This window comes from Poecilia latipinna, unplaced genomic scaffold (genome assembly GCF_001443285.1).
Source record: "Poecilia latipinna isolate Pla-1442-1.1 unplaced genomic scaffold, P_latipinna-1.0 Scaffold54, whole genome shotgun sequence".
Lineage (NCBI taxonomy): Eukaryota > Metazoa > Chordata > Actinopteri > Cyprinodontiformes > Poeciliidae > Poecilia > Poecilia latipinna.
This window is the reverse complement of record NW_015112670.1, coordinates 97047-115082: the sequence shown is the minus strand read 5'-3', so window position 1 is coordinate 115082 and position 18036 is coordinate 97047. Positions and strand designations below refer to the sequence as shown.

Here is an 18036-nt window from a genome sequence, read left to right as displayed (position 1 = left end):
GGGAATAAAGCAAGACACAATCTGGTCAGAAATTAGCTTGTCACTGCCCTCTGGTGGTCAGACTCTGTAATTGAGAATTGTTGTAACTGAAACATTCTGAAGTATTTCATTAAAGAACTCGCATGTTTAAGAGATTTTGTAGTTAAAACAATATCTACAACTTCGATGAGACGTTTTTGTCCATACATGTTTAATGGGAGTTGTATACACTTTTTAACTATTTGGAGGAAATGCTCAGATTTCCTAATACATGTTTTTTACAGTAAGAAACAATAATAAACTGTAGTAAGTTAGGATGTATGTTTCTGTATATGGCACATTAAGTTGAACACAGGTGGTTTTCAAATTTTTAGTGATATTGAGGAAAGTTTAATTTTTCTATACTTATGTTGCAATCAACATGATTTGTCTCCATTGCATTAGTTTTTAACATGATATGTTTATTTTATATGATATTTGATCTGTGTTGTTTGAGTAAGGTGTGGTGGAAAAAGGGTGTTTTAAGAGGTTGAATTAAGCAACAGGTGCTTGTAGCACTAAAGATGCTAGTAAAAACCTGCTGCTAAAACAGGTGGTTATAGTTAAAAGTACAATATTAGAGTAAAATCAATATTCAGCACCCTTGGTCCAGGTCCAAACTAAAAAGGAAGATAAGCAATTAATGTCTGATATTTGGGATGGTATTGAGGATTTTGAAATAATCCAGGAGAGGAGAACATATAGCCAAAGACAATGCAATTAACAGTGAGCGTGTGTGCGGTTTGGTTACTTATTCTGTCTCTGTTCTGTTTCCAGTGGGAAGTAGTGGTGGAGTGAGTGCTGGATGGGTCAGCAGGTGAATGGTGTGGGATCTAGGAGGGCAGCTGCAGGAGAAGCAATAGGACTTGTGGAGGAGGTCCAGAGGACGAATCTCCCAACAGACAGAAGAGACGACGAAGGTTCAAGAAAGAAGCCGACTGTAGGAAAGAGAAAAGACAATGGTAAGCACTCATACTTGGAACTAGCAAGTGATATAATTACAGAGCCTTATTACTACATAATGTGAGAAAACAATCTGGCACTTACTTCAGTTAAATTTGCTCCTCTTTTAGTTCCTCCTGGTTAGTCTTGATGAGCTCCACCTAGTGGCCACACCTGTTAGTCACACCCTGCGAAGATGGAAGGTAGGGGAGACACACACCCACTCTCCTGCACACAACTTCCTTCATAGCAAAAATTCTCAAGTTTTTTGAAAAATCCACGACATGTTTACATATATAGTGGAAGGACAGAATGTTTTTTTTTCCCTGACATCACATTCAAATTATGTTATGCACATTTAATCATGCTGCCAAAACTATGCTCAGCAGTGGGGCCGCAGTCTTCAGGGTGAAGTATTTTTCATTGCACAAAGTGTTTTCATGCAAGAAAGTACAATTTTCTAATTATCTCCTCTCACATGTTACCTGTCATTTCCATTTTTGCAGGTCTGCAATTGCATTAAATATATTCAATGTTAAGATTCTGAAGTAAACAGCGTCTTTGAGACTTTGAGACATTTACCTGTTAGGCGTGATCTACATGAACAACTATTTATACAGGAATTGAATTACCCAGAGTAGGACACTATTAACAAATGGTGTCCTACTATTTAAATTACTATTTAAATTTCAATTACATGCTACTTTTGCTAGTCTGTTACATTAAATCACATGGGATAAGTTGAAATTTAATGTCATAGGATGGACAAAATGTTTGAGGGGAATACACACATTTGTAAGGCACTGAACATTTGTGCAGCATTTTCAAACATATAAAGTTCAGTTGTGAAAACAAAATTTATTATTATTATAATTTTTGGGGGTCTTCTGTTCAGTACAATCCCATTGTACAGTTTTTCAGATATTCTAGGACCTGTGTGCCAAAGGAGGTACAGCGTTTATGCTTCCGTGTTGAAAGATCTTTGTTTTATGACAACACTCTTCTGTCCTTGAGCTTCACAGTTCATGTTCTACCCTTTGTTTTCATTACACTCAGCTGGACCCCTCATCATGTCAACACACCACACCTCACCAAAGTGGCTAAAATATAAATAGCCTTCTTTGTTCCCTAATTACATTTTGCTGATAAAGTCCAGCAAACCCTTTCAAAACATGTAATACGCCCTAAAAGCTAAATGACTCTTTTCTATGCATAATGTTTGCACTTAGATGGTCAGACTGTTTGCTATGTCATATCAGCAGAAATTGTGCTTTGAGTTGTGTCTGTTGTCACGCCAGTTATAAAGGCAGTTGCTCTGCTTTTTCTCTCCAGTGATTATTTTCTGACTGTGACCATCTTCGACATCAGAGAAAATACTTTGAGACACAAAGAAGGTAATGTCTATAATATTTTCTATCACAGATGATATAAAGTTAAACTTGCTGGTTGATAAGTCTGAAAATATTCAAACTCTTCTTTGCTTTTGCTTTTAGCCATGGCATTCCAGTCTAATGTTGTTACCTCACAAACTACCCAGTACACAGTGACAACTGGACGTTTTTCAGACTGGAATACAAATGTGTGCGACTGCTGTGAAGACTGCGGCATCTGTATGTGTTTTTATGGCATTGCGAAAGGAAGCTGGTTACGTTTTCTTTTCCAATAAATCTAAATTTTTATTTGTTCTTCTGCCTTTCATCTGAAGGTCTATGTGGGGCATTTATCCCATGCATCCTTGGTTGTAAAGTGGCTCAAGATAATGGGGATAGCTGCTGTCTACCTTTCCTCCCAGGTGCCATGATTGCTTTAAGAACAAGCATACGCAGCAAATACAACATTGAGGTGAGTGGAAAAGTTGATCATTAAACAAAACAAAGGAGAACAAAAATAACATGCTAAATAAAAAAAAGAACCCATTTTGGCGGTTTTGAGTCTAGGGATCTTTTGTGGGTCTAAGATTTTAAGTATATGTTAAACTTAATATTAATTTTTCACAATTTGTCTGATGTTTTTGAATTTTAGGGCTCTGTGTGTGACGACTGGGCGGTCATGGCCTGCCTGCCTTTATGTGGACTGTGTCAGATGGCGCGAGAGCAGAAGATGAGAGGATAAACAGATTGCTGATTAATTTTTAAATAACTGTAAGAAAAAAAAGAAAAACAAAAACATTGCATTGTGAATGTTAAAAAAAGAAAGGAAAATTAAAGACATTTAATGTAAACGTATCTTGTATTACTTTAACATTTCTTAGTATTATACATCTACTTTATAAGCTGGGAACTGTTAATGACGTGAAGTGAAGGCAGAAATACAGAATGTTAAAACTAAGCTAAATGATCTACAAGCCTTATAGTGTTGAATTAACAATAAAAAAAGACAAATAAAAGATAGTGACATTTAAAACAGTACTGGTCCTTCCTTTTGCAGAAATAGTTTTGGACAAATAAGCATATAAAGGTTTAAAAACATTATTCAGAACTATTTTATTTAATTATGTTTCAACAGTGCATCACGTTTTATTTACAGCAATGTTTTGTACTTTTTGTATTCACTTGTGCTTACACAGTCACTGGTATTTCAATAAATCAAATGGGAAATAGCTAATTGTGGGTTTCGTTTATTTTAACGTCATGTACACTAGCTTTATCTGGAAGGACTTCAGTGGGCTGCCACTATCTTCCTCTTTCTGAATAAGTCCGTGTTTTCAGTCATGTAGCAACAGAGCTTTCTGAAGGAACAAGGTGGAAGGATCAGGGCTCATCTGAACAGGTAAGGAAGTGTGTTAGTAAGTTTGATGTGTTTTAAGGTCAGTCTGAGACACTAAATTTACTAATTTTCTTTAAGAGATAAAGTAAATGAGTAAGTGAATATGCTACTGTGCCTTTAATTTGAAAGTGATGTTACATTATCACATGACGGGTTTTGCACAATAATAGGTTCCTTAAAGACGCACTGTACAAAAAGTTTACTTGTTTACTTATGTCTTTATTTTACAACTTATGCTGCACTCTTGGACATTTTCCTCTGACTTGTTGACAAAAGTTTGAGAGGCAGATTAGTTCCCGATTCTGCTAACAACTTTGGAAATTCTCCAGGCTAAGGTAAGGAGAAGAAAAACTTCTAAATATTAAAATAGTCACGTGAGGCTGATGAAGCTAACAGTTAGTCTTACTCGTCACCAACTGCTGTGATTAGTGCATGTACTGGCATGTTAGTTTCCTGTTTCACATGGCATGTCTCTTTTCTTTAAAAAGAAAAAAATGAGCTGTATCCTTAAAGTGTAACTAATGTAATGTAAATATTATTAAAGTTATAATACTGCTATGCAAATATTTGTTATCTTGATCAAACTAAAGCAATATTACATTATAAATGTCTGCCAAATTTAGTAAGAATTATAGACCTTATTGCACATAATATTTAGAGCTATTTATGATTCACAGAATCTGAGCTGATAGAAGTTTATTTAGTCAGGCTATCTTCTCTAGTATCATACTGCAATCAGCTGGTAAACAGACATACACCAAGTACACCGACTGCAGTTTTAAAACAGTAATAAAGGTAATTGGAGGTTCCTAGTTTAGATTACATTCCACCAATAGTGGATATTGTTAATGGCCATCAGTATGTTCTAATTGAAAGATTTGTCTTTTTAAAGTTAAAAGGAAAAAAAAAATGAAATACCACGAGTGTGCAACAAATCTGTGCTGCTCCAAGCTCTAATCAGCCGATGAAAAGTCTGGTCATTTTGGCGCTTTCTCTGGAATTTAATTGAAATTACTTTTAATTATAGGATAATTTACAATGTTGTCATTTTAACTACCTTGGTGTACCTTCATATTACTTACTACCGTCAGTAAACTCTCATTTAATTGATATTTGGTGGAGCAAAAACAAACAAGTTTGAAATAAGCATTGTGAAGATTGCAGTGCCACAATGTAATTATACAAATGAGAGGAAGAAAAAGAGGGAACGGGGAGTGGGGATATGAAAGTATTGACAATAGTGTATTATTTTTATCACCAGGTCACAGTTTCATGACAAATACAACCACACCTGAATCATACAACTCCATCTGAAACTACAAGGAAACGGGTAAAACTGAAATTTGTCTTTTTATTTACAACTATTGCTTTTTAAATCATTGAAGTATTTAACACAATCTGATTTGAAATTAATCTCTGTTCACAGATTCACAGTGCAGCTACATTGAGGTCCCATCTGACATCACAAGAAAACCAACAATGGCAACGTTCAAAACCTTTTGAAGTCTGCTTTTCTCCATGTCATCTAGACAAAATGGCCACTCTGACTTATCAGCTTAGTCTGCTCGGACTTATTCTGTGTGCAGTTCAACTCATCAGCAGCTACAGCTTTAAAAGCTGCATTGCAGATCCATACTATATCCTGACAAGTTTCAAATGCAAAAATCGAAACAACACGAAAATATCTGATATTGTAAAAGATCTCCCAGGATCTGCTGTCAATCTCACAGTTTCTTTCAACCCTGTGCAGCACATTCCCAACAACAGCTTTGCTCATTTACCAAACTTACAGTATCTCAGTTTGGATAAGAACAAGCTGAGTGCTATTGATCCTTTGGCTTTTCAGACACTGCATCAACTTAAGCATCTAAATTTATCCTTTAACAATTTGTCAGACCTCAGCCCTTTATTGTTTCAGGACCTGCATAACCTCACCTCCCTTTTACTGACAAACAATGTTTTAAAGGCATTGCCTGAAGACATTTTTTCCGATGTTGCTAATCTAAAAACCTTAAATTTGAGGAATAACAATCTTACCAATTTTTCTGCAGTTGTGAAGTCTGTATCGCATCTAACAAGTCTAAAATTCTTAGATCTTTCCTCCAACAACTTGACTTCACTCAGTGATTCAAATATATCCCTACCACAATCCCTCAAGGTTTTAGACCTATGTAGAAACAATCTGCATACTTTGGGATGTAATCCATCACTCCTCAGATTCATCCAGGTGCTTGATCTGTCATTTAATTCAAAGCTTTCCACGAAAGCTCTAGAAGGAGTGGATTTGAGAAACGTAAAGAGGCTCCAGTTGCGGTCAACGAGTGTCAAGGCAGTGGAGTTTTTAAACATCAGCAACATCAGTGCAGGTCATGTAGTTTTCTCAGGGATGGGTCTAAAGAATGACAGTCTACTTATAGATTTATGCACAATGCTGAGAAGAAAGCGGAGTTGGATTAAAAATATAGATTTAACACATAATGGCATTCATAATGCAACAAATTCTACCTTTTCTGTGTGCCCTCAGATCATTGGAGCTTTGGATTTATCCAACAATGACCTGAATAAAGTACACTGCTTGGACTTTTTAGGCAAACAAGTTGGTATCAAGAAGTTTAATGCCGAGCACAACCATATTACTTCACTCAAAAGCTGTAAAACGATCAATTTTAACAACTTAAAAGAACTGAGCTACCGTTACAATCGCATCCTCTCAGTCAGTGGATATGCTTTCAGTCACATGCCAAAGATTGAGACGCTAAAGCTAAACATAAATAATATTGCTTTTCTCCATCGCAAAGCCCTAAGAGGGTTAAAAAATCTTAAGACCCTCCGACTGGACAATAACCTCCTTACTGATTTGTTTAATGACACATTTAAAGATAATTACAACCTGCAAATACTCAATCTGCGCAATAATCGCATTTCTGTCATATTTAATGAGACTTTTATGAACCTAAGAAATCTAATTACATTGGACCTTGGAGGTAATAAGATCACCCAAATACATCCTTCTGGCCTTGATGGGTTAAGAAGTCTTTCAAAATTCTACCTAGATGGAAACAACCTGAAACAAATTGATTCGTCACTCTACCATGCATTTCAAGACACACTTACAGTGCTGGATTTACAAAAAAATTTCATTCGTTTCTACAAAGAAAGTGTCATTTCACCATTTGTAAACCTCAGCAAACTCAGTGATCTGAAACTGGACAGCCAGAGAAATTATGGCCTTGTTGTTTTACCTAAAAAATTTTTCAAAGGACTCCATTCGTTAGAATCTTTGTACCTCACCAACAACAAAATTGATTTTCTTCCTCCTGAAGCCTTTGATGATCTGACAAGCTTAAAGTTCCTCACACTGGATAACTGTTGTGTTGGAGTGGCCCAATTGAAACCAGGAGTCTTCAAGAATCTCAGAAATCTGACCAGGTTGGTTGTAGAAAATATGGGAATTCAGAACTTCTCCAAGGATGTATTTGGGAATCTTACAAAGCTACGCATGCTTCAGCTAAATCGTAATGTGATGCAGAGCATTTCAGTAGATGCTCTTGAGAGTTTACCTAAACTCCATTACCTTGATATGCGTAATGTCCCTCTTAGCTGTACCTGCAAAAACAGCCTTCTGCAAAATTACACAGTAAATAACCCAAATGTTCAGATAGTCTATCTCTACGAAATGAAATGTCAAGTGGATAAAAAACAAAAATTTCACAACTTTGATACAAAGGTTTGCTATATTGATCAAGGAAAGTATCTGTTTTTCAGCACAGCAGCTGTGATCTTTCTGTTTACAGTCTCTCCTTTACTTTATGTCAAACTGTACTGGAAAATCAAGTACAGCTACTATGTGTTCCGCTCCTGGTTTAGTGATCACTGGAGGAGACTCAGGGAGAAGGAGGAAAAGTGTACATATGATGCTTTCATCTCCTATAATTTCTCTGATGAGGAGTGGGTCATGAATCAGTTGTTGCCCAACTTGGAGGGAAATGGATCATCTTTTAAGCTCTGCTTGCATCACAGGGACTTTGAGGTGGGTCGCTACATTGTGGACAACATCGTCACTGCAGTGTACAGCAGCAGAAAAACCATTTGTGTCGTGAGCAAAAACTTCCTCCGGAGTGAGTGGTGCTCTCTGGAGATCCAGCTCGCAAGTTACAGGCTCTTCGATGAGCACCGAGACGTCCTTCTGCTCGTGTTTCTGGAGCCAATTTCCGAGAGGCAGCTGTCTTCCTACCACCGCATGAGGAAAGTTATGTTGAAAAAGACCTATCTTCAGTGGCCTGGCCCTGACTGCACTGATCCCTCACAGGCCCAAGAGCTGTTCTGGAATCAGCTACGCAGGGCAATCAGAGCAGGCAACAGACTGGAAACCGAACAAAATGACCCAGATGAAGACTTTGCTCGAGCCAGCAATGAAACAGGAAATTATGAGAAACTCTTATCGGACGATGAAGATTATTTGCAACCTTAAACAGGTGCCCTTTGTTTATTGACACAAGTTATGTAATGCAATTGTAAATGTATATAAATTATTTTTTATGCAAACACCAATAGTAGTTAGCATGTTATGACCAATTTATTTCTATGTTCATTTATATTCTTACAGATTCTCAGATGTTCTGTCATACAGTTTTTTCCATAAATGTAGATCGTGTTTGGCAGTCACAATAAGTGAGAAACAACTTTCAAAACAGCATTTTCTAAACCAGAAAAAAACTCAAGCTTCTTAAAGAATTGTACACTTTTGTGCATGTATTTGTAATGTAGCAGTCAGCATAATAAAAGATGTTCTAAAGATGCACATAATGCATAATTGGTTGTTGCCTTTAATGAACACAAATTGAACCAAAAATAGTTTGTGATGACACCTATTGTTGTTTTTTTTCAGTTTAATACTACTTCAAATAAGCACACATGAATACTTTGTCTAAATGGTACAAAACTCAGAGAGCAATGTCAACAGGCAGTTGTCCATTCAGAGCTTAACCACGTATTAGTACAGTCTCATAGGAGGAAAAGACCAGTGCTCCGGACTTGGTAAGGATGAAGATGGAGGTACCAGGTTTCTTTCAAGCATGTGTGATGGGGGGTAGTGCATCATGTCAGTAGGATCGGGCCGGAAATTTTGGTGAACAGGTGAAAACTGACCAAAACCTTGTAAGTGATTACTCTGCGAGCGGCGGTGACTTTTTGATGGGAAGAAAGGAGCAAAATAAAACCTGTCAGTTTTAGATGGGTTCTGTTCCCGGGGAAAAACATGCAGATCTGCTGAATGTCTATCTTGGTGGGAAAAGAAAGGCTGGACGTTGCTGTGATGTGGCTGTTGCTCACTCAGCCGCTCTCTCAAGTTCCTAGTTTGGTTCACAAAATTGTTTTGAAACAAATCAAGCAAATCTGACTCTTGAGTCTTACATTTGCTGGTTTCCCAGAGTTCAAGCCCTGAGACATTGTCTTGTTGGTATGATATGGGAGAGTGAGCAAACAAGTCACTCACTGAAGTTCCAGAAGGCTCAAAGTCCATGTGAAGGAAGGGAGAGAAACCAGGTTTAAAGGTTTCATCCAAGGGTTTGACGAAGGTGTCCACAGGGTTTGCCAACTCTTCAGTAATCTTAATAACAAGAACAAAAAAAAAAAACAGAGAATATAGTGTCTAACATTAAAAAGCATTTAAAGAAATATAGCAATAAAAAAAAGTTAAAATGAAGTTTGAATGAAAAAGTCTAAAGATGAAAATACCCACTTTGGTTTGTTCTCTCAATCCTACTTTTTTATGCAGTCTGACATATATAATCCTGAAGCCATATAAATATTGAGCTGTACCTCTGTGTTTGCAGTGATAAAGATTGTAGCTTTAAGATCTATACCTGTTGTAGATTGTTGCATGTCTGAGGACTGGATGTCCAACATAAACGTTCACTTCCTGTGGTTTTCACAGATGCATCTGAAAGAGGGAAGCAAAACTAAATAACTGCTATAAATCCAAGAAGTACTCCTGCTTTTTAAAACAAATATAGACTATGTATGTATTGTAATCTATTGCTAAGCTACAACTCATGACATGAAACAATTTTCAACCCAGTTTGAAGCATCAATACCATTTGAAGCTGTCATGAATAAAACCAAAAACTGGATTAATATTTTCTTCAACTACATTTGCCCCAAAAGAAATCCCTTTTAAATAACCTACTTTCAAAATATTAGGTTATTTAAAACCTAATTTAAAAACAATTAAGAAAACCTTTGAAAAAGATATAATTTTTACTTCATTGATTGATTGATGTGTTCCTATGAAAAGATAAGATATTTTTAATGATTGTTCGCTACACAGCATATCATTGTATAATAATACTGGTCAAGGCCCAAGATTGCCATAGTATGAACATGAAGAGTAGGATGACCAAATTTTTCTGTTTTAAAAAGCCATCCAAACTGACGCCGTTATCAGAATTGAAGGGTCAAACTATGAACTACTATGTTTCTTTGAAAGTTAAATGATAAACATAAAATTAAGTAAATGTAAGTTTTTTTACCTGTAGAAAAAAGCTTGTCGTCTCTCATCATGTGTTGTTCTTGCTCAATTGAGGCCTGTGAAGGATCTTTATAAAATCTAAGCGTTCGCTGCATCTCCTGGAGGTTTGCTTGAAGGTGGGGCCCATGTCTCTCTTGCAGGGCTTTTAGTAACACCTCCCTGGTTTCTGACGATAAGTCTCTCCTGTGTGGTACTGGAAAATGCAGCCATTCACTCAAATGTTCTGCCACTTCATGTGTGGTCTTCCATACATGTTCTGGATCTTGGTGTAAGTTCTGTTGGTCAAAGTTGTCAGCAGAGAGTGAGGCAACATGTCGTGGACTTGATACTAGATAATCTGTTTCAGATGAAGAGTCCTGGTCTCCATTTATTGTCTTGTTCACGGTCTTAATTTTATCTCTAGTATCAAGAGGCTTTGGTTGTAAGGCTTTGTCCATTCCAGACATACTACTATCTGTGTGTTTGGTCTTTGTTGTTTGGAAGCGTTTTTTACTTTGGTCGGTGCTTTTAAAACTTTCACAAGAAGAGGGAAGTTGTTGCTGAAGTCTCTGACCGGATGTATCTGCCCCTGGATTGCTAAACTGCAGGTTCGTCATTTCAATATCTTGGGAGTCATCATGGGTCTTTGTAGAAGTCTTTGCTTTCTTTTTAACTGGTACATCAGCGTCAGCACCCAGCAAACCATCACTGGAGAGCAGAATGAGATTAGAAGGTGTGGATGATAAATAGGGGGTGTCATTGGTCTCCTCATTTGTTTTTTCTTCACTTTCTTCAAGTTTGCTCTGCTCACTTAGCACACGTTCAATATTGATGGACTTCACCTCATGGTTGAAGAGACCATGGTGTCCTAAGAGGCGGCTTTCTGTGATGATACTCGGCTCCTGTGTAACAGCAACAGTGCTTAAAATTTGTGCATTTTTCCTTGTGGGTAAATGACAATTGTGGTGATTGTTTGGGTAAAAGATCAAGTTCTTCTTGCTTTGGGAAAAACAGTGATGGTGGTGTGACTTGTTTTTTGAGGTCTCTCTCTTGTCAGCCCTCATCTGACATCTCTCCTTGCGGGTCCTAAGACGTTTTATTTTGTGCTGCTTGTCTCTGCCATGGATAAAATATTTTGAGTCTCCAGTCAGTGTGGTGACACAACAACACTTTTTATCTGCTGCTTTTGACTGATTTTTGTATGAGTATTTTTTTTCTGATGAAGACCTGCCACATACGTGGCTCATGCTGCAAGGGGATCTGTGGAAAGATAACATAAACTGATAAATGAAAATGTCTGTCTCCTCAGGGAAACTGCAACTGAGATTTCTCGTAGCTATTTTTCAACTATTTCAATTCTTCCATACAGGCGGCTGGCTATTTCTTGTTAAATTTGCAGTCATGTAATATGCTTTCCATTTTCAGACAAGGGATTGAACAGTGCTTTGTGAGATGTTCAAAGGTTGAGAGATTGTTTAATAACCTAACTGTGCTTTAAACTTTTCCATAACTCTAACCCTAGTCTGTCTGCCATGTTCCTTTGTCTTAATGATTCTATATGTTTATAATGTTTACTAACCCTGAAATAAATTTACTTTTCAAAACTGGTCTAATTTATTGAATATGACTGAATTTCATGCTACCCCAAAATAACATGAAATCCCCTATTTCATTGATTTTATGGGAAGCTTGGGGAAATTGTATTAACAAGGACAGCACCGCTGATACCAAGAGCATAATGGTTGCTTTAAAATATGTTTTCTTATGTCAACAGCAGTTTCCCCCAATGAAAAACTTTCTGTCATCATTATTGCTTTGCATCAAAAGGGCTCAACAAGCAAGAATATATCTATTTGCTGAAAATAATGTTTCAGGGTACCAAAGAAAGTTCAACAATTTTCAGGACTATCTCCAAACACCAAAGGGATTGAACAAACAGATCAGGTTGTCAGCAGTGCAGGACCTGCTTAGGAATGACATCTGGAAGGTGGGAGTGTTTCTAGAAGTACTAGAAGAGCACTAAAAAAGCCATCTTATTCAAGAAAATCATCAAGGACCAATCACATTCAGGATTGGGGTACAAATTGACTAAAGTAAAAGTATTCTTCATTAAAAAACAAACATGCAGAATAAGACTGTCTGGAGAAGAAAAGAGTCATCCCATGCTGACAGTGAATCATCCAAAAACCACTCAGAAATTGCCTAAAAATCCTGCATTAATTAAAAATATTATCAAACCATGCTCCAGAAGCGAGTTCGTCAGACAATTCAGGACCAATTCTGGCGATGAGCGATGCTTTTCACTGTACAAAAATGGAATCAACCTCAAAACTAAAGTAAGAAATAAGTGGCTTTGGGACCAAAGCATTAAAATCCCAGGTTCACGTTCATATCATGCTTTTCAAAACCTGTGAGCACTTTAGTAATGTGATGTACTATTCAATAAATGCCTTCATTAATTGATTAAATGTGTATTAACTTCAATGTATCATACAAACATCTGACAAATATTGCAAATGAATGTAAAGAACTAAACTCTGTACAACAAAAAACATTTTTGTCCGTTTTAAAACTTTTGGGGATGACTGTCCCCTAAATAAAGCTGACAGGGTGTTCTAGCATTTTAAACCAACAGTTGTACATTTAGGGGAACTGAAATTGTGCAAACATGGACAAGTGTAATTTCTAAGAATCTGTCAGCAGCTACTAATGCAGGGGTGGGCAACTCCAGGCCTCCAGGGCTGGTCCCCTGCAACTTTTAGATGCGTCCCAAATTCAACACACCTGAGTCACATAATGAAGTCGTTAGCAGGACTCTGGAGAACTTGACTGCACTTAGAAGGTGATTCAGCAGTTGGATTCAAGTGTGTTGGACCAGGGAGACATCTAAGAGATTGCCCAGAGATAGCGTCCTTCTCACAGAGATCCGAGTATCATCTGTTCAGGCTACTTTGGAAAAGGTCCACAATAATCAAGTCTATTCCTGCCAGAAATCACAAGTAACTAAACTGAGATGGAGCAGACGAAGCTCTTTTAAGGTGTCAAAAGCAATGGTGTTGAGCACCTTTGAGTTTTTCTTCAAACTTGAATTAGGACATACTTTTGATCCTGTTATAAAATCATGATGTAGAGCCATGTGTACCCACATAATTTTCAACAACGCTGATATATAGGAAGCTAAGCAAGGGCCACCTAAAGCACAACACCAGCAGCACCAACCACTTATAAGAAAATGAGTCACCAAGTGCGAGTCATCGGAAATACTAACTACAACTGAAACAGGGCATCCACAATCCTGTGTCAAACTGGCACACATGTGACAAAGAGTTTCCACACTAATTATATCAAGTCTGACAGCATTTATGGGCTCATACATTTAATAAATCCTTATTTCTGGGATCGTCCAATCAGTTAACAACGGTTAGCCAGCTGGTAACGTCAACCAACAGGTGTAATCTAATCTAAATCATGAAATAGCTGCTGTGGATTCTAAAAAACAAAACATGCACACACATATAAAAACGAATACATTTACTTTAAATTTAGGTTAATATTTAGTGACTAGAGAACATGAAGGTAGTATTATACAGTAACATAAAAGTGTTTAGACAACACTTGTGCCTTACCGAAATGGTCCGGTACTTTCCTCGTCCTTGAATCTTTCGTTGCTTGGCAACACACCGAATCTGCGTTTCTTTGCGCAGCCCAACTGCGCAGTACTGACACCCTCGAACGACGACAAGAAGGGCGAAACCATTTTTGACAAATAATGGGGTAGATCTGTCTCATTACTAATCATATTTTTGTTTAAACGGTGTATATTTTTGCTAATTTTTAACAAACTCCATGCCAGTATTAAACTAAAAACACTTATTGACCGTACTATTAAAATTAAAATTGAAAATGCGTGGAAATATTGATGTTATCGCTCTTTGGGGACAGTGGTTCAGGCACACACTCAGTAAAAATTGACTTCCTGTAACGGAACTGGAAGATATCGATATTTTTTAATTAATGTTAGCCATTTTAAATCATTATTTCTGGATGTAAGGGTTACTTAAAACTCTTGCGTACTCCATTCTGCACACAACAGCCTTTTTACATATTCAGTGCCTGGCCTTTTATGTTTTAAGCTGCATCTGTTTGTACTCTACCAAGTAGGCTAGCTATTGTGGCTAATTCTGTGAGCCTCCATAGATTTCTGTAGCATACAGCGGTTGGCGCTTAGCTGACTGGTGTGCGTTGTGTTGACAAAACAGAAACAAAACGCTACGTGACCGCGTTCTAAGAAAGGTAAAACCAAAAATATGAGCGCAGAAGCCTCAAACCCAGCCGCCACACCCACTCCCTGTGAAGACAGTCAGGGAGATGGACGGTGGATGTCTCAGGTATGTGACACAACGTGACCGTCGTGAGGATTGGGTTATTTATTTATTTCGATTAAATGCATATAAGACCATGCAAATAAAGGTAAACGCTATCCTTTACTAATGCTGAATTTCAATCATCTACTAGTTAATCTGCTGAGATTTTTCCACCCATTACCCCAGTCTTATTCCAAGCAATTACCCTCAGCCTCCCAAAGTATAACCAAATATGCAATGTTGTTTTGTTTGTTTGTTTGTGTTTAGTATTTATAGTTTGCATAATTTTGACGGTTTGTGAGTAATCGAATTATAAATATATTCTCTCCTTGTAGCACGTCCGCTTTGTTTCTGAGTGCAAAGAGAGAGAGCCAGATGTCGTATTTGTGGGAGACTCTCTTGTTCAGCTCATGCATCAGTTTGGGGTAACATCACAGGACACATTCATCCACAGTTCTACCTTAAATTAGAATTTTAAAAAATGTGTAATATGTAATTGCACTGAATACTTATGTGCTCAAGTTTGCTGTAGTGAAATTAAAACAAGATGCATCAATGAAATGGAGAAAGAGAACACTGTAAGAAGAAACAACACGCGAATGCAGGATCCCTGGACATGTATAGCTTACTGTAGCTGTAGATAACTAGTGCTTATTCATAGTATAGCAGAAAACAGAAACATAAAAGACTATTCTGTCAGATTAAGACAAATTTAATACACCTGACTGTGCAAAGATTAAAGTACAAATGGACAATGAGTCAAAAGAGAGTGTCAGTGCAAACAGAACAAGTCGTATAATAGACCTTTTCATATGTGAAGAAGTTGTATATTCTGCAGGGCTTTAACCAATCACCTGATTTCTCTAGACAAAGCAGTGTTTATTCTACAGAAGACAAACCACACAAGGCCGGAAAAGAACCCTCATTGATAAACAACTGAAAACAGCTGAAGTAAAAACCTGAAAAATGACAATTTATATAAAGATCTACATTTAAGCTCATTTAATTTGTTTGAACCTGCCCCAAAACTTTCTTCTATGTATTACAGAGTTGCTATTTATGAGCACACTATATTTAGTGGTCATTTCAGCACCTTAAAATGAAAGTTTCTAAACCTGTGTGCCTGATATAACTGTAAGCCAAGATGCATAAAGTAAAAAAACAAAAATGCAAGCCTATTTTGATAAATTCCCATATGTTTTTCTACAGATATGGCGGCAGTTGTTCTCTCCTCTCCATTGCCTTAACTTCGGAATCGGTGGCGATGCAACGCAGCATGTGCTGTGGAGGCTGACCAATGGCGAACTGGATAACATCAGTCCAAAGGTTGAGAACCCTGCCGGATATAGAGAACATGAGCTCGCTTGTTTTTGCTCACAAAAGACTGCTTGTGCTCCATTTCCAAGCTCCAGGTACAATGACGCCAGACTATCAGTGACATGTGCTCAGCCTTTTGTGTTCTGTCTCTTTTTTGTTGCTCCAGGTCGTGGTGCTGTGGGTTGGCACAAACAATCACGGTCACACAGCCGAACAGATTGCCGGTGGTATCATGGAGATTGTCCAACTCATCCACAACAAGCTCCCCAACGCCCACACGCTTGTACTTGTAAGTTTGTCCAGATAAATGCCTCTTAGGAAGTGCTTAATCAACTTACCTTCATGACTGGAGAAAAAAAAACAAATGAAATTCACACAACCATCAAACTATAAAGTTAAGTCACCTCTTTAAGTCACATCTCAGCTTTCTCAATTATTGAAAACATCAGTTTCCTGGAGACAGTGCGGCTTAACACTGGATTTGTTTTGGAGAGGGAGTTGAGATTGTGTCAAGAGAATGCATGCTTCACAGCCTTTTAAACTTTTAGGTCTTTCATGTAATATGTACTCAAGCGCGGTATATTGCAAGAGTATTCATACCTCATGAACTTTTCTACATTTTGTTACATTACAACCACAGACTTTAGTGTATTTTTTTGGAAATTTTAGGTGATTGACCAACCCAAAGCAGCACACCATTGTGAAGAGGAAGCATATAACAGTGTGGTTTCTAAAGTCTTTTACAATTAAATCTAACAGGGTGTGCGTACACCTCTTAAAAATATATTCTCCAAGTATTCAGGATATATTTCTACGTTTCTGTACGCCTGTGGAGTGTAATTTTTTTCTAATTCATCTTTCAATAGAACTAACCATAGTCAGACTAATTAGGTGGTGTGTAAGCATTTAAAACATTTTTAAGACACTGTCATGAAAACACTCTCCTACATAGTTGAAATATTATGTGACAATTGTATCAGATAGCTGGATATCATTATTATACTTTGAACATGTATTTGTTTGAAGTGGAAATTAATGTTATGTTTAGAAGCAACTTTCCATCAGACTTCTTGACATATGTAAATATAATAACTGTGTCTATCTACTTATCTAAAGTTGCTCAGGAAATTACACCATCTCTTTTTCAGGGTGTACTTCCCAGAGGTAGAATGCCAAACCCTCTACGAGAGCGAAACGCCGAGGTGAACAAGCTAGTCCAGGATGCCTTATCGTCTCTGTCCCACGCCTCCTTCTTTAACGTGGATCCAGGTTTTGTCCTTTCGGATGGAAGCATCTCCCATCAGGATATGTATGACTACCTTCACCTGACTGCTCACGGATACCAGGCTGTGTGTGAACCCCTGCATGCTCAAATCAAGTCTCTGTTAGAAAAACCGGCAGAGAACTGAGTATCCGGCTTAGAAGCGTACACTACCACAGTGGTCTTCGTCCCTGTTTTCAGAGAGCATTGCCCTCAGCTTTACAAGGCTTTGGATGTTGGATAGAATCAGCTAATTATAAGGGCTAAGAGCATCATTTAATCTGTATAAGCCTTCTCTATAACCAGGGTTGGTGACCACTGTTATTGATAAACGGACCATAAGGTTTTTTTTGTGTTTACGATACAGTCAAAGATGAGATGTGTTGTACTATAGAGAGACGGTGTCCTTCTTGAACCCCTATAGCTTCGTATTCCATCTCTTTTAGGTTTTTTTTGCATGAAATTTATAATTGTCACTGTTACAAAATACACAGATGAACATGATAAAGGCATCTCCACACAGGACTGGTGAAAGAAAATCGGATAAATTCACATCCTCAATTTCTCTGAGAAGACGTTAGAATTATGTCAACTTTCCAGTTGAATCCATTCTTCAGACCAAAACATTACACTGCAGAGTAATTGAATAAGTGTTGCACATCTCATCCCTTTTGCTCCAGGAACCTGCATATTTTCTGATAGATTAATGAATGAAATATTTCACTACTACACTGCCTTTCTGACGGAACTGGATTCAATGCCCAGTTGGAAAATGGTTTGAAACCCGTCAGATTTGTGCCAGAATTTGCATGCATGCTAGAAACGGCGAACCCTCTCACTTGACCTTTTGTTTCTTTGTG

The 18036-nt window shown here is 37.6% G+C and overlaps 4 protein-coding genes across 5 annotated transcripts; 3 read left to right on the top strand and 1 right to left on the bottom strand.

Annotated features, from left to right (window-relative positions):
• Window positions 1–1922: 1922 nt before the first annotated feature.
• Window positions 1923–3457, top strand: cnfn (cornifelin). Its single transcript, XM_015052714.1, has 4 exons — window positions 1923–2354; window positions 2454–2570; window positions 2666–2802; window positions 2983–3457. The coding sequence occupies exons 2-4, from the start codon at window positions 2456–2458 to the stop codon at window positions 3070–3072; spliced, it is 342 nt and encodes a 113-aa protein (XP_014908200.1). The 5' UTR covers window positions 1923–2354; window positions 2454–2455; the 3' UTR covers window positions 3073–3457.
• A 67-nt stretch (window positions 3458–3524) lies between these two features.
• tlr21 (toll-like receptor 21) lies at window positions 3525–8551 on the top strand. 2 transcript variants are annotated; one of them, XM_015052805.1, is made up of 3 exons: window positions 3525–3729; window positions 4988–5056; window positions 5153–8551. In XM_015052805.1, exon 3 carries the CDS (start codon window positions 5261–5263, stop codon window positions 8195–8197), a length of 2937 nt encoding a protein of 978 aa, XP_014908291.1. In that variant the 5' UTR covers window positions 3525–3729; window positions 4988–5056; window positions 5153–5260; the 3' UTR covers window positions 8198–8551. The 2 variants fall into 2 exon arrangements, with proteins under 2 accessions (XP_014908291.1, XP_014908297.1); XM_015052811.1 differs by lacking the exon at window positions 3525–3729 and adding an exon at window positions 3813–4061.
• prr19 (proline rich 19) lies at window positions 8284–14006 on the bottom strand. Its single transcript, XM_015052823.1, has 4 exons — window positions 13861–14006; window positions 10257–11494; window positions 9591–9667; window positions 8284–9334 (listed from the first exon to the last, which is right to left on the bottom strand). The coding sequence occupies exons 1-4, from the start codon at window positions 13989–13991 to the stop codon at window positions 8720–8722; spliced, it is 2061 nt and encodes a 686-aa protein (XP_014908309.1). The 5' UTR covers window positions 13992–14006; the 3' UTR covers window positions 8284–8719.
• A 151-nt stretch (window positions 14007–14157) lies between these two features.
• Window positions 14158–17710, top strand: pafah1b3 (platelet-activating factor acetylhydrolase, isoform Ib, gamma subunit). Its single transcript, XM_015052834.1, has 5 exons — window positions 14158–14622; window positions 14934–15023; window positions 15808–15924; window positions 16082–16204; window positions 17064–17710. Exons 1-5 carry the CDS (start codon window positions 14542–14544, stop codon window positions 17322–17324), a joined length of 672 nt encoding a protein of 223 aa, XP_014908320.1. The 5' UTR covers window positions 14158–14541; the 3' UTR covers window positions 17325–17710.
• The last annotated feature ends 326 nt before the right edge of the window (window positions 17711–18036 follow it).

What these genes read in the sequence shown, in the direction of transcription:
- cnfn (XM_015052714.1), top strand. Translation starts at nt 2,456, where the DNA reads ATGGCATTCCAGTCTAATGTTGTTACCTCACAAACTACCCAGTACACA. An exon ending in CTGTGAAGACTGCGGCATCT is followed by an intron (nt 2,571 to 2,665) that starts GTATGTGTTTTT and finishes TTTCATCTGAAG; the next exon opens with GTCTATGTGGGGCATTTATC. An exon ending in GCAGCAAATACAACATTGAG is followed by an intron (nt 2,803 to 2,982) that starts GTGAGTGGAAAA and finishes TTTGAATTTTAG; the next exon opens with GGCTCTGTGTGTGACGACTG.
- pafah1b3 (XM_015052834.1), top strand. Translation starts at nt 14,542, where the DNA reads ATGAGCGCAGAAGCCTCAAACCCAGCCGCCACACCCACTCCCTGTGAA. An exon ending in ATGGACGGTGGATGTCTCAG is followed by an intron (nt 14,623 to 14,933) that starts GTATGTGACACA and finishes CTCTCCTTGTAG; the next exon opens with CACGTCCGCTTTGTTTCTGA. An exon ending in AGCTCATGCATCAGTTTGGG is followed by an intron (nt 15,024 to 15,807) that starts GTAACATCACAG and finishes GTTTTTCTACAG; the next exon opens with ATATGGCGGCAGTTGTTCTC.
- prr19 (XM_015052823.1), bottom strand. Translation starts at nt 13,991, where the DNA reads ATGGTTTCGCCCTTCTTGTCGTCGTTCGAGGGTGTCAGTACTGCGCAG. An exon ending in GAAAGTACCGGACCATTTCG is followed by an intron (nt 11,495 to 13,860) that starts GTAAGGCACAAG and finishes ATCTTTCCACAG; the next exon opens with ATCCCCTTGCAGCATGAGCC. An exon ending in CGACAAGCTTTTTTCTACAG is followed by an intron (nt 9,668 to 10,256) that starts GTAAAAAAACTT and finishes TCCCTCTTTCAG; the next exon opens with ATGCATCTGTGAAAACCACA.
- tlr21 (XM_015052805.1), top strand. Translation starts at nt 5,261, where the DNA reads ATGGCCACTCTGACTTATCAGCTTAGTCTGCTCGGACTTATTCTGTGT.